The sequence below is a fragment of the Engraulis encrasicolus genome, chromosome 23, assembly GCF_034702125.1.
Source record: "Engraulis encrasicolus isolate BLACKSEA-1 chromosome 23, IST_EnEncr_1.0, whole genome shotgun sequence".
Classification (NCBI taxonomy): Eukaryota; Metazoa; Chordata; class Actinopteri; order Clupeiformes; family Engraulidae; genus Engraulis; species Engraulis encrasicolus.
The window spans coordinates 15,685,041-15,706,233 of record NC_085879.1 but is presented as its reverse complement, the minus strand read 5'-3'; the positions used below and the strand labels follow the sequence as shown (position 1 = coordinate 15,706,233).

Here is a 21,193-nt window from a genome sequence, read left to right as displayed (position 1 = left end):
TCACAACTGCCGTTATTAGAATTATTAGAAATTTCAATTTCAATTTCAATCACCTGTGTGTATGAAGAAACGGACAATAAAAATGACTTGACTTGAACTTATATTGGTCAATTGAGACTAGAGGTGAAAAAACAAATTCTCTTCTTGTTTCACAGTTGAATCATAAGCAGTGGAAGCGCTGTATATCTGACCCACCTCTAGACAAGGCAAATTAATAATACAGGCCTACATTTTCAATAGGAGCCCATTGCGAGCATAACAATCAAGGCCAGCAGATGGCAGCAATCTCCAACAGATTCAATTATTACAACCCAAGCCAGTGGCAGCATTCGTGATGGCGCATTACCAGAGACTTTGGCATTACTGCCTTTGCAGTGCAGCGCGCATGCGCACTTTGGTCGACCAGAATGCAATGAAACGGCAAAGTGAACATGCGCGCTGCACAGTTAAAGCAGGAATGTGCCATTACGAACCCGGTCATAGTCATACAGCGGGGGTGGAGCAGGGTCCATTTATTTACTGGCAAAACGTACTTGTTGTGAAAGTATGTAGAGCAATGTTGATACATGTGTTGATAGTCTGAAATTGAGTGATGCTGCCTGCTTGTGATGGTAGTTGATCAGTGTGAGGCATGGCAGCTGTATGACCTTTTGACCTTCATGACCTTGTGGCTTTATGCCCAATACTACCAATACTTTTATTCACAAATTGACAACTGTCAAAGGAGAAACTCCTGCTAGAATAACTAGTGCAGAACCCATAGGGCAGTCTCCAATTATTTTTCTTCAAGGTCCAAAGTATGTAGAGCAATGAGAAGCAGGTTATGTCTGGACAGAGAATAGATGTTCGCTTTTCTGTTTTCCAATCTTGTTAATGTCTGTTATGAGATTATCACAAGATCTAATGCTCTGTGAATGCTTTGGAGAGATATGACCCACTGACGTTTTAGTCATCGAAAATCCCACACATTCATGTTTTCATTGGTTCTGACCTCATGGCGGGCCAAATGTTTGCCATGCCGGGGCCGGATTGGGCCCACCTGCCTTTGTTTGGAGACCAAGCCCGTAGGGCCTATTTTAAATCTGGACTAATACACTGGCCAAACCAATACACACATGACAACTACCTCAAGATTACAGTTTTTCTCAATTGCCTACACACAATTTTCGGAATCGGTCTTCGAATTCTCAGAACTCTACACACAAATCTCCAAACCTCACACACAACGGGCCAAACTCTTCACTACCTCTGAAAAATGCACGTCTTGTCTCAAAACAATGTACTCTCTTCTAAAAACCTAATTTTGTCGTCAAATGACACACACAGACAGTCACTACAATACACATTTGCAGACCCATTAAAACACTGTTGGGCACAGGGTAAAACTAATTTCTCCCAGTAACTTGGGCTTTTTTTGTTCTGGATTGTGACATTGTCATGGATGTGACATAAGTTGGAAAAACTTCATTCCCACAACACACAAACAGAAACAGAAAGATTTGTATGTCTTTTTCACAAAAATAACACAAAGATAAACCCCACTGCCTATTTGGCAGTACAAAAAACCCATTACATTACTGTATAGCCTACTGCTATGAAAAAAAAAACCTATACTCAACTTGAAACACAGTAGAAACTTATTTTCTTCAGTGTTCTACTTACTAAAGAGGGTATTTTCTGTAGTAAAATACTGAACTATTGTTTTTAGACTCTGAGTACACAGACGTGTATATATTTTACACATTTTTAAAAATTGCACTAATGTATTTTAAAATATTGGGTAACCACATGAAAGTTATGTCTTGTATAACATATTTTTGAGTTCAAAAACTAAACAAATGGGTTTTCTCCTTGCATCCACTCATTTTTCATCAATATGACATGCAATGTGTGTCCTTATGGGGTGATGATTTCAGATTGTAAACCGGTATGAAGAGAGTTTGCCCATGTGATGAGGAAGTGAACATAGTTGCAGTTGATTGTAGTGTTGTGAATGACAGTGTGTTCCATGAGAAACCCAGTGTTTTTCTTCATGAAAATTGAGTGTAATCCAGAGAATTGTGTGTAATGGTGAGAAAAGAGTGTGTTTTAAAACTGGAATTTGAGTGTTAAGTAGGAATTGTGTTTAGTGTTCAGTGACATTGGTTAGGGGAGTTGGGAAATGGGTGAGATGTTCCGAGAATTGTGTGTGAAGTACCAGAACTTGTGTGGAGGCAATCGAGAAAAACTGTAACTTGTTTACTACTGAGCCAGGTTCTTGGAATGACTCACCTGTGCAATGAACTTGGCTGCTGCTATTAGTGAGTCTGCAGGTCTACAACAAACGCCACAGGCTGTGCGGCCAGAACACTATGAAGATATCCAATGAGTCAGACACACACAGATGTAAAGGCAAGCAGTGGTTTTACTATAAAATAACTGAACTGGGCAGAACAGTTGATGGCCCGCCGGGCTCAGGAGCCGCAATCCTTAACAGCCGCCCCCCAACTGTTGTTGAGATGAAACAGGATGGGAGGCTGATGGGTCAGAAGGCAGGCAGCGTGTGGTCTGGTCCGAGACCCAGACTGTGCTGTCAACTGCCACCAACTCCTGGGATGACTGCTATACTAGATGGGGGATGATTGGAACCACAAGTCCTGTGTCTGGGCTGCCCCATCTGCCCACAGCAGCTGGACTGGTGAGGTTTCTACGCTGATGTGGGGTGATGTTGAAGCTGCTGCTCCTCCACATGGCTGTGTGGAACTGCTGACCTGGCTGGGGTGGACACTCGGGGAATGACTCCTGATGGCGGCGCTGACGGTGGCCGCCCCATGACGGGCTCTGACAGGTGTGCGCAGTGGCTCCTCCCTGCCACTGTTGTTGCTGATGCACTGCACAACCTGACCCGAAGACGAGGGGTGAAGCAGACTCAGAGGATGTCGACAGTTGGGGCTGTCAGCTGGGCTGCTAGCTGAGCTGGCTGCTGGACGACTATGGTCCTCTGGTTGCTCATGATGATGATGCCTGCTAGCCGCTGCCTGAGCCAGCCTGCCTGAGGTGTGGCGCTGGCACTGGGCAGACTGATGAGAGCTAGAAAGTGTCTGTGTCCTCGTGAACAGACAATGAGAGGGTAATTGCTGGACCTGGGCTGGGCCATGGATTGTCCAGCCGATCCGAGTCTTGACCGCTGCTGGCCCTCCCGGAGGGCCCAGACGCACTGGCTTGACTGGCGTGAGAGGATGAGGGCAGTCAGAGCCAATGACCAGCAGGAGCTGGGCTGCTATGAACTCCTGTAGAGGCAGACCTTTGAGGTGAGGGTAGGTTTCCTGAAGGGCCTCCACTGGGTAGGGTGGCTGGACAGGCGAAGCTCTGGGGACGCGAATGCCTGCTCGATCCGGAACCGCTACCGAGGCTGATCAGCAGGGGAGACAAAGAAGGAGACTGATCTTCCTGACACAGGCCACTGTTCCTGATTGATGGTCCTGAGACAGTGACAACTCCTCCTTCTGCCCCTGGAGAGATGTGGCCTCTAATCCGCACCATGAAGGAGAATGGTGCGCTGTGACCCATCGTCCAGGGTGGCATAAGTCTCTACCTTCCTCCCACCGTGATGAAGATGCACAATCACCATCTTCTGTGGCAATGTGCTACTATGCGCTGGGTCCACATAGTAAGTAGGTCACAGGCTCGCGGGTAAGTGAAGGGGAAGTTGAGGTTGGACTGTTGACCATGTGAAGCACTTTGAGGTGGGTGCGGTTACACTGCCGACAGCGAGCCTTCAGGTAACACTGTGTGCAGTCTGATGGTCCCGACCACACCTCAAGCACGAACTGACCAGCCTTGATCCAGTCCACTCGCTGCTGGTGTGTGAGGGACTTGAAGACAGGGCACCGGTTGAGGTAGTGCTCTGCTGTCCTGCAGCACGGACAGAAATTCTGAGGCTCTCTCTGATGAGACGGCGATGACGAGGATGAAGATGACGATGAAGATGGTGATGATGAGGATGATGACTGAAGTGTGCCTGATGACTTGGCAAGGGCAGTCAGCTGAGAGAACAGTGGTGGGCTGTGACACTGTGCTCTGCTGGGTTGGTATGGATGTGGTATTTGAACCCCTCGGTGGCATCAGGGGGTAGGATGTTATCAAGGGTGAGCTGCATCTGGTTGAACTGGCGGGGGTTGTCATCGGAGAACAGCGGTATCTTCATCTTCGGGGCCCCTGTAGGATGTCTCCTGATGGGGCGGAGATGGGAGGGACGCTGGCTGATGTGGCGACTGTGGCACCCAGTCCATGGCCTTCTGGTCTGCCGATGAGTGAGGTGCAGGCTGCCACCTCTATGCAGATGAGGGTTGTCGTGGGCTGTAAGGAGCAGCATACTCAGGCGTGGGCACAGGATGAGATGAGGACGTCTGACCTGGTGGCCGATGCAGACTCCTAATGTGCTTCGCTGGTGCCGCATACACTGGAGAGGAGAGGACTGCTGCTGCAGTCGTGGCTCTCGTGGTTGTGTACAGGTCAGAGAGAGATGAGGTGGAGATGGCGGTCTCGCTGACTGATGCAAAGACTGCAGCTGCGTGTGCTGGTCCCAACCCGTGGCCCTCTGGTCTGACGACGAGTGAGTTGCAGCCTGCTGCCTCTGTGCAGATGAGGGGCGTTGTGGCCTGTCCACTGGTGGCCATCGCTGACTCCTCACATGCTCTGTCGGTTCTGCATACACCGGCGAGGAAGGATGCTGCCGCCGTGGCTCCCGTGGTGGTGACTAGCCTGGGGTGTAGAACACTGGTTGAGGAGGCGGTGGGAAGTCGTCATCATTCAGCTGTGCGAGTGGAGGAGGAGAGAGGCGTGCCTCTGGTCGTGGGACATGCAGGGTAATCCCTCGCTGGATGACCTGGGCTGTGATATCCCACCGGAGGAGGAGGTTTACAGGGATGACAGACAGGACGAAAGAAGGGCAACATACACGCACACTCACTCACACACACACACACACACACACAGACGCACATGCACACACACACACACACACACACACACGCACACACACGCACATGCACACGCACACGCACACGCACAGACACACACACACACACACACACACACACACACACACACACACACACACACACACACACACACACACACACAGGGGAAGGGGAGCACAGCTCAGGAGGAGGCTGCAGCAGCCCTCCTCCTGAAGCAGCAGAGGAGTGTGCTGATGAATGAGCTCCCTCCTGCTGCTGCTGCCCTCTCCGCCCTGGCTGCCTCCTTCTTGGCCTCCTTTTCGGCCTTCTTGGCCACTTTTGCTGCCTCCTTAACAAATCTCTCAGCCTCTTTCTTTTGGTGTTTTGCGAGCTTGTCTGCCTCCTTCCTCTGCTTCTCCTCACGCCTTCTCTTCTTCTTTTCTGCTTCCTTCAACAGTTTCCTCAGCAGCTCCTCTCTCTTTTTCATGGCAGTCTTCTGCATGATCTCTCTTTCCCTGAGATATTTGGCGTTCAAGGTCTTCGTCTCATTGGCCAGCTTCTTCTCCAGCCCCGCCTCCAGCTGCTGCTGCTGCACCAGGTGCTCTACCATCCTGCTGTGGTCAAAGAACTCCTATAGCAATAGAACACAAGAAAAATCGAATTAAGGAACAAAAACCGAAGGCTGCAAAAGTGCTCAAGTAAAAATCTGAAGAATCCCTGAAGAATGGGCTATTGAACAGACCAAAGACGGCAAAAGCAGTGAAAAATTTGAGGGAATGTGAGCACCCAAAGCTCACGTTTACAAAAAATGTACACATTCCATCGGCTGCCACCGTACCTTGTCATGGCTCAAACATTTTTAAAGCTGACGTTAAAAATGAAACGCCTTTGACACCCTTGAGGACTCATTTTTGAGCTTTTACTGCTTTCGCCACTTGCAAAGTCAATTACAGTGTACTTCCGGCACTTTTGCCGCTTTTATCACCTCTGGTATGTCTCTATAGCAATGCCCAATGCTAGTGAGGTGGAATCTGTATGGTGGGCACGTGTTTGAGAAGAACATTTTAACATGTTTGTTAATGTTGGTTTTAGAAATATGTCTTCTATGAGGCTAAAACAAATTTGTATCCACATGTCATGTACTCAAGGGCAAAAATATCTGTATAGGTGTAATCAGGGCCTTGGTTACCTGCAGATGGTTGTGCAGGAGAGGCATGCCTTCTTGAACTCTCCTGTTCTCCTCTCTCTGGCCCCATGTGGACAACACCAGTGGGACGTCAATGTCACCCCTGGCTTCGCCATCCCAAGGTGCCTAAGTAGCAGAACAACACACACACACACACACACACACACACACACACACACACACACACACACACACACACACACACACACACACACACACACACACACACACACACACACACATCATGTCATCATGCTAAGTGTTTTTTTTTGGCACGCATGCAGCAGATGTATACAATACTTGTTTGAGAGGTGCAACATGCATTATGTGTATGCTTCCTAGACACCTTAAATTCAATCTGAATCAATTCAGTACAGCAAGTGCAGCCAATACAGCCACTGTGGAGGAATAGAAATCCTGAGAAGTTCTCTAATGCCTCTTTTCCACTGACGGTTTACCGGTAGGCCTACAGTTCGACACAGGGCGACTCAGACGCCACTTTTTGCTTTTCAATTGGGCACGACACAGCTCAATCGAAGAGCAAAAAGTGGTGGCCAAGTTGCACTGTCTCGAGCTGTAGGCCTACCAGAAAACCGGCAGTGGAAAAGAGGCATAAGGAATCCTTATAGGGTTTTTCCTACAGGTTCAGCCAGTGGTGTAGTCTACTTTTTTATGGTGGGTATACTGTATATTTGAGCATTTTTTGAAGTGGGTATACTGTATTTGTGCTATTCTAAATAATGGATCAATACATTTTAAGTGGGTATACTGAAATCTCTGAAATTAAGAAGTGGGTATGCTCTGTATACCCGCGTTATACGTAGACTACACCACTGGTGTTCAGGAAAGAACCTTTAGGAGTTCCCTCACAGTGACAAGTGAGGGCTCTTCCAGGAATCTTACGTTTTAACAGTGTAGTCTGTCCTACTTACCACCATCCATTCAGCTGCTTTGTTCCTCAGCTCATCCATCACTTTCTCCGCACGGGCATCGCGGAGGAGGATGGACTGCCGGAGGTTCCTGCGCTTTGCCAGGTCGGCGGCATTGATGGCGGCCAGCAGACGTGCCTTCTCCTCGCCCCATGAAATCTCCTGCTGTCTCCATCTGGCCTCCATATAGGCTTTCTCATCCTCCCAGGATAACTCCAGAGAGGCCCTCTCCTCAACCCATGAAGCCAGCAGATCTGCCTTGATTTCAGCCCATTCAGCCACAAGAGAAGCCTTCTCCCTCTGCTTCTCTGCCTGGAGCGAAGCCGTCTCTCCCTTCACCACCTCCAGAGAAGATCTCAGCTGCTGGCACTCCGCCTCAAGAGCAGCCTTCTCCTCTCTCCACCCTTCCTCCTTAACACTGAAGACAGATAGACAGACAGATAGACAGACAGACAGACAGACAGACAGACCAGACGGATGATGGAAGGAAGGTTTATCAAAAGGTTCCTCTGAGAAAAAAAATCATCATGGTTTCCCCCAGAGTGATAAACTCTAATATCCTAATATAATACAATACTATAGCCTACAGTAGGCCTAGGCTATATATATTAAATGTTAAATGTAGGCCTATTTATTTTATTTATTTATTTTAAAATAGGCTACATTATAAATATAGGCCTACATACATTCAATTATAGGTTATGATAGACTATAAGACTATCATTATAGACTATGATGCTATTAACATATATTTATTTCATGAAGTTATATTGTACTAGGCCTACATTATTACATTTTATAGCAGGCTATAAAAACATAGGCTATTATTCACACACACCTGCCCTAGCATATAGCCTAACTAACAGACACCTGAACTCGTCCATCAAGTTTCCAATACTGAGATTGTACAATTTCCGAAGATCGTCGTCCATATTTGTAGCTTTGTCGTCTTGTACTAATTATGAAATGATACTGAATCGTGATTGTCTGCCTTTTTATAGCAACGTAACACACGTACGGTAACCGAACTTTTACGTCATAATCGAGCACTACGGTTTTTCATTGACCAGATGGTTACGTTTAACGTTCTGGAACTAATAGGTTATCAAAAGCGCACGTACAATGCAGGCCCACAACATAGGCCTACTCTAGCTATAACGTGGTATCACCACCATGGTCTCAGTCTCAGAATGCTTTACAAATTCATTACCTGCCACATGCAATAGCTATATGAAATGTACCCAAAAGAGAAATAGCCTTAATGAGTTTGGCCAATAGACAACTCTCATTACAAATTTCAATGCTTGGTAGACTGATAGTCTACTAGCCTACGTGTTTGGAGCATGTTTATATGCTATTATTATTATAGCTGTTGTTGTCATTTGGTGATATATTTCTTTTTCTTGTGAAAAAATGTCTACTGTTGTGTAGTCGTTCATTTGTCGCCTGGACGTTTTTCAAACAACCTGCGTCAACTGCGAAAATGCACGTGCCACTTACCTTTTGTCCAGCAGGTGGCGATCCAATATTGCAGTCTGGCAGTGGGCAGACGGTCAGCCAGCAGTCCATCAGTGCAGCAATAAACCTGGAATAACACTGGTCAAACCAATAGACCTACAGCATGATGTATACTATGTGCACACACAGGCTTATATCTGAGTGCAGGAATGTGAATGTCAGTATGTAGGAAGCATTGTCTTGGATAGGCAGGCCCACAATTAAATGGCTTCTTCAGAGAGAGACCCTGAAGCCTGAAACTTCAGCTGGACATATTAACACTAGGCCCACCCTCTGGGGGTCTCTCACTTCATATTTATTGATCAGCTCAGCTGTATGTAAATTGGTAATGAAGCATAATAACACAAAGTCTAGGCAGCCTTTCTAAACGTAAAAAAGCTTTGTCTGGCGAGACCTATGCAAACTTGGCTACTGTGACTGACCAAGACAATTCACCTGATCTCAAGGACAAAGGGGGAGAACGGGGCTGGTCAGATCACTTTTTTCTGCCTTACAAAAATGCATTACAGCTGTCCAAGAGTGATTAACTGAAAGACTCATAGGCCTACACTATTTCCTCTATAAGACAGGCCATGCTTCAGTGCACTCTCGAACATAAAGTTTATTGCCTAGCCTATATAGGTAAACTGCAGGCCTATGTAAAAATAATCTATCACAGCACACACAAAAGTACAGATTATGCATTCTTTTTTGTTTTGCTTTACTTAACATACCATAAAAACTACTTAAGTACAGTAATGAAGTAAAAAGTTACATTCTACCTCTGCAGAGGACCAACCTGTGTAGGCTATTTGGCCATTTAGAATTTCTTTTTGAAAAGGTCACTTCCTTTTTTTGGGCACCCCTTCTAGGATGTCCTCAATTCTTTTTTCTTTTTTAAAAATGTTTTTTGGGGGGCTTTTATGCCTTTATTAGACAGGACAGTTGAAGACGGTGACAGGAAGCGAATGGAGCAGAGAGACAGGGGAGGATCGTTAAATGACCGCGGCCGGACTCGAACCGGGGTCCCCGAGAGTAGGCATCCAAGCCCAAATGTGGGGGGCTTAGCGCCGGATGTCTGCAATATTCACCCTTATTTCATGGTTTCATGGTATTCATCCTTTCATTTCATTTCATTCATCATTGCTGCTGACTATTGGCCCATTGCACCATTTAATATCTTGCTTGAAGAATGGACAGTGTGCACGTTTATACAGTACACGTATGTCGTATATTTGAATGATTACCTCTCTGTAGTGTTCAGTTATCTAACACCATTCTGCCTTTTTTAAACCATTCATTAGAGCAGAATTTACTTGACTTTCTCTATGTCCTAAAATTCAAGCAGTTTATCTCCTGAAACTCAAATAATATAAAAATATATTTTAAACAACAATCGTGCCTTCGGGAATCCTGTTATGGAAAATTATGATATGCTTGACTTCACTGAAAAGGATTAGTAAAGTTGTTTTCTGTTTTCCTCATGGTCAGAGCAACCTTGGTTTCCTGTGATGGACTGACCATTACTTGTCTGTTGGCAAACGCCAGACTAAATCACAAGTGTGTCGACAAGTGTGCGCAAGGCAGCATGGGTACTCCCAGGCTAGACCATTACTAGGGTTGTGGGTGGTCTTACAGTCACACCACCAGGCCTCTTTTGTGTAGCCTTGAACTTCATAGTCCCATTTTTTACACTATATGGAGGCCAACATTTAAATTAGGGCAGGAAAACTCTACCCCCTTCACTTTATTTCCATACTCAGATACATTTCCTGCAGTTTAACTGAACACCCACAACAAATGCACGATACTGCCCGAGCTCTCAGTGGCGCCCCGTACTCCTGAGCTCGAGAATGTTTACTGCATATAGACATTTGTTGGCCTTGGCAGTAGCCCACTTCAGCACCACGGCCAGCGATCTTGCCCAATATGCCGCGTAATCTAACTATCTCAGCTTCTCAAGCGCAGTGGTCCAACGTGGACCCAGTGAAGCACTTTGATCGGTCCACCGCGGACAGCCACCCTCCTGCAAGAGCCACACCATCACCAGAGGTCCGTTCTCCAAATTGAATCCCAATTTCAAATAGTGAACTGATGAATTGCAAACCAGTACAATGATTAAAAACCAGGCTTGTAAATCGGGTCTTTCTTGTTTTAATAATCAAAATGTAACGCAAGACAAAACTCAAACACTTCAAACTCAAAAACACAGCAAACTATTTACACAAAACACACCAAAAAGTTCAAAAGGAAAAACATGCAGATAAGGTGTTGACAAAACATTCAAACTGAAATCATGCAAATAGTTAAAACATGCAAATAAGGCGGAAAGACACACAAAAAAGTGCAAAATTAAAATAATTAGAAGAACTAAAATATACTAAAACCATTCATAAAAGAATAAAATATTACATTGTATCTTTTCATATAATTATTTTTCTTTTAAACAACCTTATCTTTTTTAAACAATTCTGGCTGTTGTGTGTGTGAATCCAGAGGTGTAAGCTGTGCAAAGGGAGGTTGTAGCTTATGAAGAAGTGGTAGCAGCAAGTGGTTTTGTATGGATGTATAAACAAACTCTCTTTCGTTTAGAACAAATGCATTTGGACTTCAACTTGAAGTGACCAGAGAGATATTGTGCATTTGTATGTTTGAGGTAGACTGCGAGTGTGTGCATACAAACTCACAGATAAGAATCCTGACTGTACATAGAGAAATAAGTGAATGAGAGAGTGTGTGTGTGTCTGTGCTGTGTTTTTCATAAGCCACAGAACCGGTGATGGGCACCTTGAATTCAAAAGCTACAACCTAGTGCCACATATTCCAACAGACCTGGTTTTACCTCTCCAAATTGGGCCCTATTTGGACAGGTAGAACCAGATCATTTGAAAGATGTGGCACTGGATTGTAGCTTCTAAATTCAGGTGGTGTACATAAACTGATACCTCATGTGCATTTTCACACCTGGGGCGCGTTCAGCAGGAAGGGCAACACCTCCATGGCGGCGGCACTCTGCGCCTGGCTCATCAGGCCGCTCATGCCCAGCTCGGGGTTGGACGCCACATGCGCCACCACGGGCAGGGACGGGCTGCCGGGCAGGCCTGGGATGCTGATCTTCCACAGGAAGAGCTGGGAGCCGTCGGCGCAGGTGCACTGCTGCATCAGCTCATAGGTGGGCGCCCCGAGGCCTTTGCTTTCGCACAGCCAGTGCAGGAAGAAGACAGGGTTGTTGCCCCCCAACAGGGCCTCCAGGGTAGGGGTGGGGGTGGGGCCACCCTCACCACCGACGCCACCCTGCAACACGCTCTCCATGGGGGAACCCCCGTTGTAAGTGGGCCGCCGACCCCCCACGACACTCCCCACTGCTGGGCTGAAGCGACGCTGTGGTGGTGGTGGTGATGGGGAGAGGAAGGTGGATGGTGACATGGGGGGCAGGGTTGGATTCGGTGAGAGACCAGGGGGGGCGCGACGGGGCAGGGACACCGGGGGCAAGGGGCTGGGGGTCTGAGGAAGAGCAGGCGGTGGTCGAGGGAGGCTGGGGGGGGACAGGCGCGGGGGCCGGTTGGCCAGCTTGCTGCTGCGACGAGGGAAGTGGGGGGCGCCGCCGCTACCGCGAGGCTTGTCATAGCGGTCGGGGCTGCCGGGCAGAGCGGTTGAGGAGGTCCAGCTCACCGCCAGGCTCACGCCAAACTGCTTCTTGAAGGCTGTCAGGGGATGGAACACACAAACACAAGCATGTTAAAGGACTAGTTAAATCAATTTCAATATGCTGTTGTATTGCTCACACTACCCTTGACTTGTCAGTACCCGGTGATGCCACATTTTTCGGCTCAGTCCTTTCCGAGATATGAGCTATTCTAATGGGGGCAGCGTTTGTTTACATTTAAAAAAAATAAAAAAATAAACATAGGCCTACTTCAAGTATTTTCCCAAAAGGAAAAGGAAGGTTTGCAGTGTCAGTGTGGCACTCAAGCTGCACAGGGTGCCCAAAACAGCGCAAAAAAAAAAATCATAGGCTGCCCCCTGCCTCCCATACCTACCATTTACAACTCCCGCTGCCTAAGTAGAGCCAGGAGCATCATTGAAGATCCCTCACATCCTGGCTCCCATCTCTTCACACTGTTGCCCTCTGGCAGGCGCTACAAGGCATTACCAGCCAGAACCAATAGGATGAAGAACAGCCCCTCTTCCCCAAAGCTGTTACAACAATGAACTCTCAGTTACAGGACAATGTTCATCTGTAAAGGACTGTGCACCTTGTAGGGAAGCTCAAATCTCAGTATACTTTGTGTAATGACAATAAAGGCTTTCTATTCTATTCTATTCTATTCTAGTTGTCTGCTGATGTTGCATAACCTTTTGGGTGTTTTTGGGAATAAATAAAAATGTAAAAAAAAAAAAAGTAAACAAACCGCTGCCCCCATTACAATGACCACGATCTTGGAAAAGGCTGAAGAAGGAAAAAAAACCCTCAGGTACTGACAAGTCCAGGGTAGTGTGAGCATTACAACTGCATGCTGAAATTGACTAAAGTTATCCTTTAACTACCTCCGCAAAGGAGGTTGTGTTTTCGGTCTGTCTGTCAGCAGAATAACCCAAAGTTGTGAATGGATTTTGATGTCATTTTGTAGAGTTGTTGGAAATGACAAACAGAGTTATATTAATGGCATAGGATTCCACAGCGTGTGTTGTTATGGCATCAAGTGACCCCATGGCCTTTGCGGAGATTTGCACTCTTGAGTGCTTCTAGTTCGGAACTGTGATTATCAAAACAACACAACTCCAAACTGTGATCATAAATACAACTCTGATACCAAACAACTGGGAAACAATGTTTGAATGGAGTTAGCCTTCCAAGAGACAGCATTTCATGTACTGTAATTGTGTATTTTCTATTCCCGTATTTAAAAAAAATACCAGTGGAGTGCATTGCAACATCAAACACTGGAACGACAAGGAACCTGTAGTCACCCTTAACTGACCCAAATTCGACAGTAATGTCATTATTTTATCATGTATGTTAATTGGTCAATATCCATTACACAAGTTATCCAATACACGGACTCGGGTATCGAGGTCACCTTGATCAAGTTTCTTTGCCAGTCATCACTGTCCCCCAATGGTGGTACAAGCTACCAGTCGTTAAGGGACTAGGGTCATTTTGCTCAACATTCAAAAGAGCCTATGCTCTGCTCCCCCAACAGAATTCCCCCCCATAACAAAACTCACTCCACTCCTCTGCACTAACCTTGTTGTATTCTTGGTATTTTACCTCACAAATCGCATCAGCTTATTATCCTCTTTTGTAAGTCCATTTGGAGAAAAGCGTCTGCTACATTTAATGTCATGTAACCACATTTCCGAGAGTGTAATACCATGAGGAAAACAACCTCGGGGAAACTTGATTTTAATTAAACCGAGCGTGCGTTGTAAATAACCCACACACACACCAACTGCAATGCTGCATCGCTAACAGAAAGTCCTTGTTTAACACAGAAACTGTTGTTTTACATTATTTCAAGTGCTTTTCAACAGCTGTTAACACCAATGCAGTCCCAGTGTAGCTCAAGGCTTGTGCTTCATTTTGGGTTGAATAAATATTCAATTAAACTCTGCATCAGATATAAAGAAGAATGGACTAGTGAAAAATCTGAAGGTGTTTACTCATTTGCTATAGTGTTGTAATGGAATGTGTAAGCGGTACAGTAGGTTTGCATAAGATTGTGAGAAACTGAGCATTTTGGATACAGAAAAGCAATAGATTCACCTTGAGAAAAAAAATGTTCTGAAATGGTGTTTCTGCTTCAACTTTTATGTTTGAACCAAAAGTTAAAATGATTGTATTTTCAAATATAAAATCCACACTTTCTTCCTTCATTTTACATTTTTTTCTAACCTTCATGGAAAACTTCTTTAAACATGTAACTGGGAATTCAACAAGATGATTCTAAGGAACTTTTTCCAGAACCTTCTTGTTTCATACCAAGAGCCGCTTTGAGACTCTGGCCCCAAGGCAAAAGGTCAAGGTCACCTTAGAAGTCCTATATTGGCTGATTGGGTGTGTAGAAGCACAGCATTATACATCACCCCGAACTATGTTTTAGATATGCTATACTTTGTTTACTTGCTATGTTGACATTCAATGTCTAATCTGAATAGATGTTAGACAAAGAATCATTAGAGCTTCTCACTGAAAGTCAAACTTGTAGTTTACGGATACCTTTTCCAGAATATTCCCTAATTTCAAATAATACTTGCATGAGCTTCAGTACAAAGAGCTATACAACATATTCCTGAATGAACTTCACGTTGAGCACTGTCGTCAGATGCACTACAGTTATTGTTTTTGTACCACAATGTTGTCCTCTGATCAGTTCACAATCATTAATGTGAAAATAAAAGCCATATTCATTGAAAGGACTTGATGTTAAATCCCTAATATTGCACAACTTGTAGGAAGGGTGAGTGATGTACGATAAATTCAGAGTTCTCATTTAAATGACCTAAAACCCGTCCTGCTGCCTCTCTTGGAAGCCAAAGGCTCATTTAGCAGGCTCGCAAGCCCAGACACAAGCACTCACACTCACACACAGGGTGTAGGACAGTACTGCCCAGCAGCACAGATGCCCAAACATACGCCTCATGGTCTGTGTGGACCAGGCTTGTACGAAATTCCGAATTGAATGAATTTGAATTTAAGCTACACCACCCATTGAGAGTAAATAGAACACCACCACCTAGTGTTCATATTATGGCATTACTTTGAATTCAAAGAAATTCAAGGTAATGTCACCACCAAGTGTTCGTATTATGGCATTACTTTGAATTCAAATTCAGTCAATTCGGAATTTCGTACAAGCCTGGTGTGGACATAGGCCCTTAGCAGAATGGTATATCTCAGATCTGGTATTTGGTGTAATAGAGATCCGTTGGGGGCTGTGCAGCCCAAATGCACTTATATATATATAGACACGCATGCAGGACACACACACTACTTTTGCAGAGTGAAACGATGTGGAAGCAACAAGGTTTTATGCGTTTGGTTGGTGTACCATCATTTCCCTCCAAGAAGGATAATTTTGAGATTTTGTACCCTGGTACAAATTCTATTAAGTCAAGTGATGCGCTGTAAACTGTGATTTACCCAAGGTGCTTTCTGCCTATTAAAACCTAAATATCTCAGCCTTCGAAGCACATAAAACATGAAAAAGGTTGCATTTAAAAGCTAGGACCCTCATATTGCATTAGAAGAATGTGTTCATTCAGCTCTGAAATACCCACATTTTTCAATCAAACATCTCAAATCTCAAGAAACAGAATGCAGCATATATGTCGCTCCAGGACAAAATGGGTTTATTACCAGCTTACCTTGCACCACCACCTTCTTGACCATGGACGCCGCGTGGTGGCTGGCGTAGGTGACCAACGCCGTGGTATGCTTCTGTTTCTGGGGTCCCACTAGGGCCGTCTTCAGGGTCAGCCCAGACATACCCTGGCCCAGCTCCTCCAGGACCTGGGGGAACACGGACACACACGAATACATTACAATACATTACATTACAGTAAACTGGGGGTGTAAATCACAGCCTCCATGACGATACGATTCAATATCGATATCTTATTATTCGATGCGATACGATTCGATTCGATACTTAAGAATGCCCCACGATACAATACGTTTTTTTCCCCCAATTACTTTCCCACTTTTATTAGGTTATTGGGTAGGGGCCAGCGATTTGATTATTTTCGATACTTAAGAATGCCCCACGATACAATGCAATTCGATTCGATTCAATCATCAGACTATATCGCGATATATCGATACATTTCGATATTATTTACACCCCTACAGTAAACCTATAGTGTCAATTCTCCATTAAACATTCTGGTTACTATTAAGATGATGACCTCTGAATTGTGATTTTGCAAGATGCTGAATACAACTCAGATCATCAATGACATCAATCGTTGATGATTCACAAGGCCATAAGCAACAGGGGAGGAGGAACCAGTTTGACCTTCACCCCTGGTCTCTCCAGGCCATCAGACTGTCCCTTCTGAAGAAGTAATTGTACGTTTTGAGTGACTTATTGGTTTGGCGTTTTAGTGTGTGGACTATGTTCTCCCTCATCAATATACTTTTGTGCTACGCTGGTCCAAAGTGAGGTTGGGGTGTGCATGCATCTACGTACTTTTGTTAAAGATGCAGGAAACGGACAGAATGGGTACTGCAAGTATGCTGCTCATTGAAACTGGATTGCCTGTTGCCAAATTTGATCTTTTCATGAATGTTTACTAAGTAATAACTAATATTTACTAGTATGGCCAAAGTACAGTAATGTTTGCAGCTAAAAATGCCCCTTTCTGGAAATTCAAAATGCCAGACCATGGAGAAGATCCCCCACCTTTTCATGTATGAAAAGTGCAATTTTCCCAGTCATAATGAATACTTAGAATTTGATGGTGCATGAGAAAAGGTAACATTAGTGAATGGGCAGCAGGAATTCTGGAAATAAACAACTAAAAACCTTACACAGTGCACCTTTAAGTGAATGTGGGCCCAGTTCCATGCGAGTGTGCACAGACACAGGGCTCGTTCGTGACAAAGCAGTGCTGCTTTTGCTAGGCAGTGGGCATGCGCACTTTGCCAGTTTGATGCATTGTGGTTAGAACACCAATGCATCAAACTGGTAAAGTGTGCATGCTCGCTGCTTAGCAAAAGCAGCACTGCTTCGTCACGAACGAGCCTACAGACACAGACACACCTACCTTCATGAGTTGGGGCCGGTCCAGGTCGTCGGGGAGGCCCTCCAGAACCAGCTGGTGCTTCTCGGTGCTGAGGCGCACCACCAGCGAAGTGCCGCAGGGCAGCGTGCAGCGGTGCAGGGTGCGGATGGCCTCGCGCGCCGCGCCCGCCGTGGCATACTTGGCGTAGGCGAAGCCGCGGTTCTGCCCGCTGAAGTTCATCATGAGGCGGAACTCATAGAGCGGGCCGGCCGTCTGGCACAGCGGGATCAACGTGTCCTCGTAGACCTCCCGCGGCAGCTGGCACAGGAAGACCTCGCAGCCCGCGCCAGGGGTGGGGCCAGACCAGCCTACGGGGGGGGGGGGGGGGGAGGGGGGAGGGGGGGGGGGGGGGTGGAGAGAGAGAGAGAGAGAGACATTAACTGTCATCAGTGAGATCCACATTTCCTCATACGCGGCACCTGGCACAGGTAGACCTCACCCCTGTCTCTCTCTCTCTCACACACACACACACACACACACACACACACACACACACACACACACACACACACACACACACACACACACACACACACACACACACACACACACACGCGCACGCACACCTCTGGTGTAGACTAGGACTAGACTAGACACATACACACACACCATCGTATGGATACACACATATGCATCCACACACACACACACAGAGTTAATTAACAGTGCTGACAACAGTCTTGGTCACATTAATATTTTGTAGAACTAACTTTGGAATGTGAGCGTGCATAATGTGCAGTGTTGATTTCATTTTGCAACTACCCCCAGTAGGTCTGTAGCAACTGAACTTATGCAAACATTTAACACCCTTTCACTCATCCAAATCAACAAAAATCTGTTCTGTGTACGGAAATAGTTTTTCTCTGAATGTGTCAGAGCAGCAATCACCCAATGTACTAGAATGGAATTGCAGCAAAAAAATAAATAAATGCCGTTTTGTTTCTCCTCAAACTCTTCTTTTCAGAGGGTGAAGGGATATGCTGAGATGAGATGATTATGACATGGAAGAGGGAGCGATTTCAGAAAGGAGGGCTAGTGTTATGAACAAGTGTACTGAGGTGAATTGGAGACAGGTGATTGTAATGAGTTATTGACACTCTTTGGTAATGATCAACACCTGCGTAATGGCAAGATCTTGGCGCCATTGCGTTGGAGAGGATGAATTAGCAGTGGATACGTAGCGTTGATGTACAGTACACCGCCATTTCTTTTAAGTGCAGTGCAGTTCACGTCTCCAAATTAACTCAAAGTTGGCATTACGCCTCAAGTAGGCTATCGCTGGTGCCCCGAGTTCAAATCTCAACAGTGGGCGCGAATCGAAAGCAGCGACATCTAATTAAAATAGATATCACTGGCAAAGGGCACGGGAAACACTGACTTTAATGGGGTCCCATCTTGCACAATTACATTTTCCTGGAATTCATATTCAGATGAAAGTGCCAACACGGTATTGACTGCTTATGCCAGCCAAGTGAGCCCGCCTGTGGCTTCGTGCCGGGGAGATACACACCTGGAGGAGGCCCGCCATATCTGCGCTGCCCGTTCACTTGAGTCAGTACGGTGTTGGTCGTCTGCAGCCAGGCTTCCAACGCCTTCTGTCGTTCGGGACCAGACTGCAAAAGTAAATATAAACCAACCGCATTCTACCACGTTTAGCCCATCTTCAAACTTTCCTTTAGTATTCGATGCAGTAGATAGCCTACATCTGAATGTTGTCTGCAATGCCATTTTAACAAGCAGTTACTGCAGAGTGGTCTTAATTTCACAGAGGACACGACTGCACTTACTACTCATGAAACACTTGTAGCCTGTTCTCAACCATCTGTACAGCTACGCTGTGCGTTTAGTAAACAACTGACCAAACAGGCAAAGGGCTGTATTGCATGTTTACTTTTATCATAATACATGATTGATTAGGCCTTATTTTTTGAGAAAACATTACTCACCACCAGGTGTTGTTCCCCCATCGTTCATTTACTTGCGCGTAAAGTAATGTTCTCTTAACAAGTTGTATCCTTCCACCCTAACCTCACTTTTTAGGACCATACGATTGGTTGATCATCAGACCAACTGGGGTCATTCGCGGGACCAGGCACACGCACGCCACGCGCACACTCCAAACCAAAATTGAACCCGGACACTCCCGGTAGGTTTGTATTTTTTGTTTATTTGTTTCACATGTCAAACATTTACAAAAAAAAACAACTAACCCTTTCAACGGACATACCTTTATTTAAAATTGAGCTTGGCGCCAATTTAAAGTCAGTCACCCGGATTCACCTTGGTCGTAGTGACCGTTTATTTTCTTATCCACCAGATGTCAGTGACTGACCACATTATTTTAGTTCTGAACTAGTGATCTTTTTTTTTTCTTTAATCAGTGGCTGAATAGCTCCGTGTCTCAGAATGTAACCATATCCCCTCATTCTCAAGAAAAAAGAGGCATGATTGGCACAGCTCTTCAGCCAAGTATCAATCATTTTAAACAGGTGCAACTAATACGGATGGTCGGATATCTTAGCATTCTGATTTTATATCCCCTTGTCCCCTCCCTTGGGCAGCAACAACATTAATAAATATGATAACGATCAATTATGATGATGTAAGCTTTGTTTGGGCTTCCAAGCGTGAAGCCTACAGAAGTCAGTGATTTGTCGGAAGTTTGAGAAATCATAAGGCTGTGCGGAGCAGAATAGAATAGGCGACCGAGAAAGAAAGGGGAGAAAAAAAAGAAAAGCACAATTTCCATTTGGGCATCTGGGACGAGACAGCGCGCGAGGTCGATTCCTATTATTGAGCCCACCAGGTTAGTTTTAAGCTCTTGATGAGCTCAATCAAGGATGCCCGAGTGTGATATGTGGGCCCTGTTTGGGGAAAGACCAAGGAATGCTGGAATAAATTGCTTTTTCTCCTGACACTCTTCTGAGTTGGCCCGGCCCAGGTCATTTATTGTCAGCCTTAATCGGCTAAGAAACGTGTTCTGAGCAGGTGCACCGGATGCTGATTCGTGTGGTGTGCGCGTGGCTGATGATAATGAGACTTGATTAATACCTGAGGATTTTTACTCAGCAGTTGTGCATGTTGGCCCTTCATCATGGACGACTCTGAAGACGCCTTTATAATAGTATTTATAATAGTATTAATGTGAATGGCGCCGTGAGAGTATCACTAAACATTTATTATGATGAGGGGGTGCTTTGATATCTAACAGAGGGTTTAAAAATAGATTAGGCTAATAGTTTCCTTGTCTCGCGAGTGGCGCGCGCGCAATATCAGGTCCCCCGCTGATGTTCGTCTCCAGTAGCACCACAGGCATCTCCGTTTCAAGAGGGCTGGGGGCATTTTCTAATTCAGGAAAGCGTTTTTTCGTGTTCTAAGCCACTTGGCTGCCAGCTCAGTTGTCTGGGCAGCAGGAGCGCTTCGGTGTGCTGGCTGGGCGGGAGAACGTTAAGTGTTTTTTGTGTGAGCTGGTCGTCTGACAGGTGCGCGAGAGGTTTTGATGAAACCACGACACGTATTATCCGCTGATAATAGACTAGCTAGGCTATGGATGGGCTTTTATGGACTATAACACACACTGAAAAAAATGCCTCACTATTGTTGCCCAGCTGGAGCTGTTACTGTTGTTATTGAAGTGCAGAACGACGCTCGAATTAAAGGAGAAGTCCACTTTTTTGAACATTAAGGCCATTTTCTGAGTGGTCTGCAATGTTTTAGAGTCCCCCTCACCGTTTATTTCATGTTTGCTGCAGTCTCTGATATTTGGCTGATTTGGATTTTATCTCAACCAGCTTTAGAATGGCCGTCTATGAGCACCTGCAACTCTGTTCTTAAAATCACCTTAAACATTTGTG

The 21,193-nt window shown here is 45.5% G+C and overlaps 3 protein-coding genes across 4 annotated transcripts in view; 1 reads left to right on the top strand and 2 right to left on the bottom strand.

The window, feature by feature from the left end:
• Positions 1–5,100: 5,100 nt before the first annotated feature.
• Positions 5,101–7,241, bottom strand: LOC134440659 (glutamic acid-rich protein-like). Its single transcript, XM_063190784.1, has 3 exons — positions 7,059–7,241; positions 6,130–6,252; positions 5,101–5,571 (listed from the first exon to the last, which is right to left on the bottom strand). The coding sequence occupies exons 1-3, from the start codon at positions 7,239–7,241 to the stop codon at positions 5,143–5,145; spliced, it is 735 nt and encodes a 244-aa protein (XP_063046854.1). The 3' UTR covers positions 5,101–5,142.
• Positions 7,242–10,690: 3,449 nt separating this feature from the next.
• On the bottom strand, positions 10,691–19,378 carry dnd1 (DND microRNA-mediated repression inhibitor 1). Of its 2 annotated transcripts, none has more exons than XM_063189825.1 (5): positions 19,286–19,378; positions 18,850–18,952; positions 17,322–17,647; positions 15,921–16,065; positions 10,691–12,256 (listed from the first exon to the last, which is right to left on the bottom strand). In XM_063189825.1, the coding sequence occupies exons 1-5, from the start codon at positions 19,304–19,306 to the stop codon at positions 11,511–11,513; spliced, it is 1,341 nt and encodes a 446-aa protein (XP_063045895.1). In that variant the 5' UTR covers positions 19,307–19,378; the 3' UTR covers positions 10,691–11,510. The 2 variants fall into 2 exon arrangements, with proteins under 2 accessions (XP_063045895.1, XP_063045897.1); XM_063189827.1 differs by having other exon boundaries at positions 18,850–18,934; positions 19,286–19,350.
• A 20-nt stretch (positions 19,379–19,398) lies between these two features.
• The window catches only part of LOC134439909 (GDNF family receptor alpha-4-like), a 76,811-nt gene continuing 75,016 nt past the window's right edge, over positions 19,399–21,193 (top strand). The window contains exon 1 of the mRNA XM_063189824.1: positions 19,399–19,485. The gene's annotated coding sequence lies outside the window, so the exon portion shown is untranslated. The remainder of the gene's footprint in view (positions 19,486–21,193) is intronic.